The 5188-nt window shown below is 38.1% G+C and overlaps 1 protein-coding gene across 1 annotated transcript; it reads right to left on the reverse strand.

The window, feature by feature from the left end:
• Nucleotides 1-3805: 3805 nt before the first annotated feature.
• On the reverse strand, nt 3806-4702 carry LOC143629338 (uncharacterized). The gene is made up of 2 exons (XM_077098639.1): nt 4157-4702; nt 3806-4072 (listed from the first exon to the last, which is right to left on the reverse strand). Exons 1-2 carry the CDS (start codon nt 4700-4702, stop codon nt 3806-3808), a joined length of 813 nt encoding a protein of 270 aa, XP_076954754.1.
• Nucleotides 4703-5188: the final 486 nt, after the last annotated feature.

Raw genomic sequence — 5188 nt, forward strand, 5'->3', positions numbered from 1 at the left:
TTCATCTTAACATAATTCTCGAATCAAAATTTCCACTCACTGAATCCCTCATGCGACAGTAGACGAGGCACACGAGTGGTCGTCCCCATTATGGAATCTAGTTCTTGATGAAGTGAGGCATTTGATGACACATTACTATTGGTTAACTGTTCCAATTTATCAAAACTTTATTAATCAGGTCCAACTAGGTTCTTGGTTCGGTTTCTGAACGAAAACAAACTTCAACTGAATGCCACAAACTTCAGCCGAAAACTACAAATGTTGACCGACAACTGCAAGATTTAACCGATAATCACCGAGAACACTATTTCTTGACCGAAGACACTGATGTTATACCGAAATCCCTTGTTTAGAGGCTGAGAACTGCCAAAATCACCCGAGAACTGAATTATGGAATAAGATTAGCAGCCAACTGAATTCCGTGAATTACGGGATTCAAATTTGTTTCCATATTAGCCAAATCTCTATCCAAAATAAAACTCTTTTATTCTCCGATTGGTGAACTCACCGGAGAATCACCAAACACCACCAAACGAATAACTCTTGAATCTGTTGATATCAACGAGCCTGAATAGGTCTAAGGCTCTGATACCAATTGTACGTCCCGTGGATGATCTTTCAATATGATATCAACTGATCTTAACGTTGGTGCGGAAATACAACACAAGATGATACAAGAGTAATTATAAAGAACACAAAGGATTGCTTCAAAACACACGTTATGATTAATGTCGGGTGCTTAAGCACAATGTTTACAATACTCGTCTAATGTATGTATGATACTAGACGGCCAAAATCACATATACGTCGACCACCTAAACCCTATGCAAGATATCTATAAATAGGGTAGCCAACATACCAGCCCAACAAAAGCCCAAAGCCCACCGAGAACAATAAGGTTCTCGGCTTACATAACACACCTAACCTAAGTCCAAAAATACAAGCATAAACCACAAAATATAGCCCAACATCGGGTAAACATATTGACTCTCGAACAGCAGAAACATTTCCTTGTGCTCGTAAAACTTCATGAAAGTCTTAACCATTATGCTCGAGCAATAGATAAGATACTTTCATCTCGATATCAATGTCCAAGTCATCTCGATATCAACCATCTATCTTCAATCTATCAACAACCGTTACAGATCTGAAAATCATCTTAAATAATAGTTTTGCCCCAAAACAAACTAAAAACACTATTACATCAGATCTGGACCGATATGACCAAATAAACATGAAATTGATGTTGAATCTCCGAACGAGTCATCAACCCAAACATCAATCCACAAAAATTTACCCAAATCATCAAATAATTTCAAAACCCTAAAAAAAATTTTCAACAAACATCATCGGTTTAACGTCCATGGTGGATTCAAGAGCGAGATGAATCAGATTCAGCGGTTAATCTGAACGATTCGGCAACCCTGCTCTGATACCAACTAGATGAAAAAATATATGTAATCGAAACACAAATAAAGAAGTGGTAGTATGATTTCATTAGTCAAAAGATTGTCATACAAAGCACTCATACATACACACATACATACAATAAAGATCAGCCACCTCCAGGATAGCTCATCCTGGAGGCGGCGGCTCTCTCTAAGAGATAAAACCCTTGATCTCACACAATACACTCATACCAAACAAATTAACAAATACATCTATTTATAATAATCTAGCATGTCTTGGTCTTCAAGCCATCCACCCTTGGTTGAGACCAAAAATATTTATTATTTTTCACCCATAATAATAATAATTCGATGCGTCGGTCTAAAATATAAATCCCAACGGGGGGGGGGGGGGGGTCTGGTCTGGTCTGGTTTGTTTCTGGTTCGGCCTGGTTCGTTTCCTGACGCATCGGTTCTCCGGTTCGGCTTGTTTTTGCTCGTTTTTCGCCCTCTTTTTACCGGAATTAAAACCCGAAACCTAAAACATAAAACCACGTTAGTAGTATACAAATCTTATAAGAAACCGAGCATAATTAATAAAATATTAAATAAATTGTACACGGGATTAACATATATTAAACGTTATATAAAATATCCCCACACTTATCTCTTTTTCGTCCCTGAAAAAGTCTCATTGCAACTGGATCAGAATCGAAGAAATACAGTTTTAAAAACATATAAGGTTATCTTAAAGCTCAGATAAACGTAAAAACCGCGATTGCCGGTATTGTTGTCCACTTAAACCCAGCCACCAGCCTATCAAGCCCCCACGCACATTAAGCATTTAAGTTCATGTGATATCAAAAACCTATGGGTCTCACACCTTTGGAGTTAAGATCCACCTACCCCATCTCAAGCATAAATAGCACAGACAAATAAAAATAATCGAGTAGAAGCAAGTTGGTTCAACTTATCACCATAAGATAACCCCTTAATGGTAAGAAGAAAATTGCACTTGGATGGAATTAATGGATGATAGGTCAAGTGAGGTCGTACGAGCATGACCTAAATATTTTTGGACTTTGTCCTATATATGCCCTAAGAAAATATTTATTGACTAAAAACCTCGACCCCAATAGTGTATCCTCAGAGTCGCCATCCCCTTGTTAACACGTAAACGTAAACTCTCAATCTCATCTAGTATGTGCCCTTTAGTCTCTTTTTCTATTTTTGAGAATGCTTCTTTGGCATTTTCATTACTTTGCTCTTCTCACTTTTTCTTTTTCAGATCAACTTTTGGAATATTTATATTTAATTTTTTTTGTGCACTTAGGCATCTTTTACCTAAAAATATATAACTAAATTCTAAGCTCGAATAAAAATTGGACATTTACGGGCACCATCACTCTTTATTTATTTTCATAAAACGAAGTGGCATGCTAATTTTAAAGTGCATTCAATTTTCACCACCTCAGGGTAATCAGCTTATGGTAATACTCCCTATACCTTATCGAATTTCAGCTTCACTGTCCCCCCCTAGGATGAGAACCCACAAAATCTATGATTAATTAGATTTATTAAGAATATGCAATGAAAAACCTTTCAAGACTAGTTGGGCCTACCGAGAGATCCCAAGTTAAGTACGCATTCTTTAATATTATCATATATTATTAGTAGTTTGAAAAACCGATTCTCGATAAGTATCCTCATCTCCCATTTAAGTGAAAAAAGAAACAAAATTAAGGGACATTTTTAAAATTTTTTTTATCCATAAATTAACTACGACTCAAATGTCCTATCCCCACACTTAAATGTTGCATTGTCCTCAATGCAAGGATAAGGACGAAAAGATTAAAAAAAATCGGAATACAAAAAACTAATAACCTAAAAAATAAAAGCAAAAAAAAAAAAAAAAAACAAATAAGCAAGATAAATAATGGAAAACACTTAGCTGGTAATATGCGAATGACGATATGATGCCAAAGTCTTTTTCCAAAGCTGCCCTCCATCTCCGAACGTGCTCCACAACCAGTATCAATTTTTTCTCTCGTACACGAGCGGAAGCGGCAACAATACAAACAATATCTAAAAATTCATCTTATCGACCTGATAGATATTAATCTTTCAAAGTATGGAACCGAACCAACCAACCAACCAACCAAAAACAACATACAATATAAATAATAGAAGCAAATAGACAAATAAAAGTATACGCTCTTGCTGCTCCATCCCCACACTTGAATTTTGCATTAAACTTCCATGGGGGTCAATTTTCTAGCTCAAAACTTGCAAAACTTAAAAACAAAAACAAAGAAGAACTACAAAAATCTACATTAGTGACGCGACAAGACTCAAAAATGGAATAATTATACAAACTCTACACTTGAGTTTTCACTCTAGACACTCTCCTATGTGATCTAATCAGCTGCCCAAGTGGAGATTCCTCTACCATGGTCAAACTCCATGGTCCTCCAAGAAACTGCATCACGATACGACCATTCATCTTCAATCATATTCCTCTTATCTCCAACTCCTCCAAACTCCCCAAACTTCTGGTTAACACTGCCTCTTTCTTTATCAAACTCCATCGCCTCTCGAGGACTCGCGACTTCTCTCTCCTTCTTTAAACAAAATCTGACAGAACGGGGGTGCTCAAGACGTGGATCCATGTCGGGAATAACAGACTCAATTGCATAAACGGGATGACATGGATCAATGAGACCATATTGACCACTCGGGTGTCTCATGGATTTAGCAATATAAGTGACACTATCGTCGCCGGCTCTTAGGGTGATCTTACCATCAAATACATCAACGAGTGCCCTAGAAGTACGTAAAAATGGACAACCTAAAATAATAGGAACTCTCTCATCGGCCTCCAAATCTAAAACCACAAAATCTAAAAGGAAGACTAAACCATTGACTTTCACTAGCAAGTTTTCTATGATTCCCCTAAGGTACTTCACCAAATGGTCAACTAAAGACAAGGTCATGCGGGTGGGTGTAAGTTCTCCTAGGCCTAGCTTCTCAAACAAAGAATATAGCATTAAATTTATGTAAGCTCCTAGATCCGCTAATGCTTGACACGAGGTATCCCTACCAAACAAACATGGAATAGTAAAAACACCGAGATCAGGTAACTTTTCGGGTACCTTATTGAGAACTACTGCCGAAAACTCCCCATTCAGTGGAACGGTCGAAAGCTCCTCCAGACTTTCCTTTTGCTTAAGAATATCTTTCAAGAACTTGGCATATTTCGGCATATACTGGAGGGCTTCAATGAACGGGAGATTAATCCTAAGCAGCCTAAACATATCTAGGAAGTTCCCGTACTCTCTACGAAATTTCTATTCTTAGCACGGGCTGGATACGGCAAACGAGAATGATCTATAAGTGGTGAAGGCATAACATCTCTTGGTTTCTTTTCCTCACTTCCTCTAACTATGGACTCACTGGTACGTGCGGTACTTGCTGGGTCTAACCTAGGTTGCACCCTCTCAGGAGTCTCCATCACTATCTCCTCATCAACTAACTCCTCATTCTCCTCTACCTCAATCTCCCTCTCTGGACCTAAAACCCTACCACTACGAGTAGAAATGGCATTTATTTGAGCGGACGGATTCTGCTGAGTAGAACCTGAAACTGACCTGGGGGTCTCTCATCTAAACGCCGGGCTATATCATCAATGGTCCTTTGCATGTCGAGCATAGCTGATTGTTGATTATTGAAAAGCAGATCATGCTCGGCAAGGGTCTTTTGAGTGGCTTGATCTCTGGTAACCATATGTTGCATTATCACGT

This window comes from Bidens hawaiensis, unplaced genomic scaffold (assembly GCF_021521415.1).
Source record: "Bidens hawaiensis isolate Kalapana, Puna unplaced genomic scaffold, B.hawaiensis_p1.1 tig00005189_1, whole genome shotgun sequence".
Classification (NCBI taxonomy): domain Eukaryota; kingdom Viridiplantae; phylum Streptophyta; class Magnoliopsida; order Asterales; family Asteraceae; genus Bidens; species Bidens hawaiensis.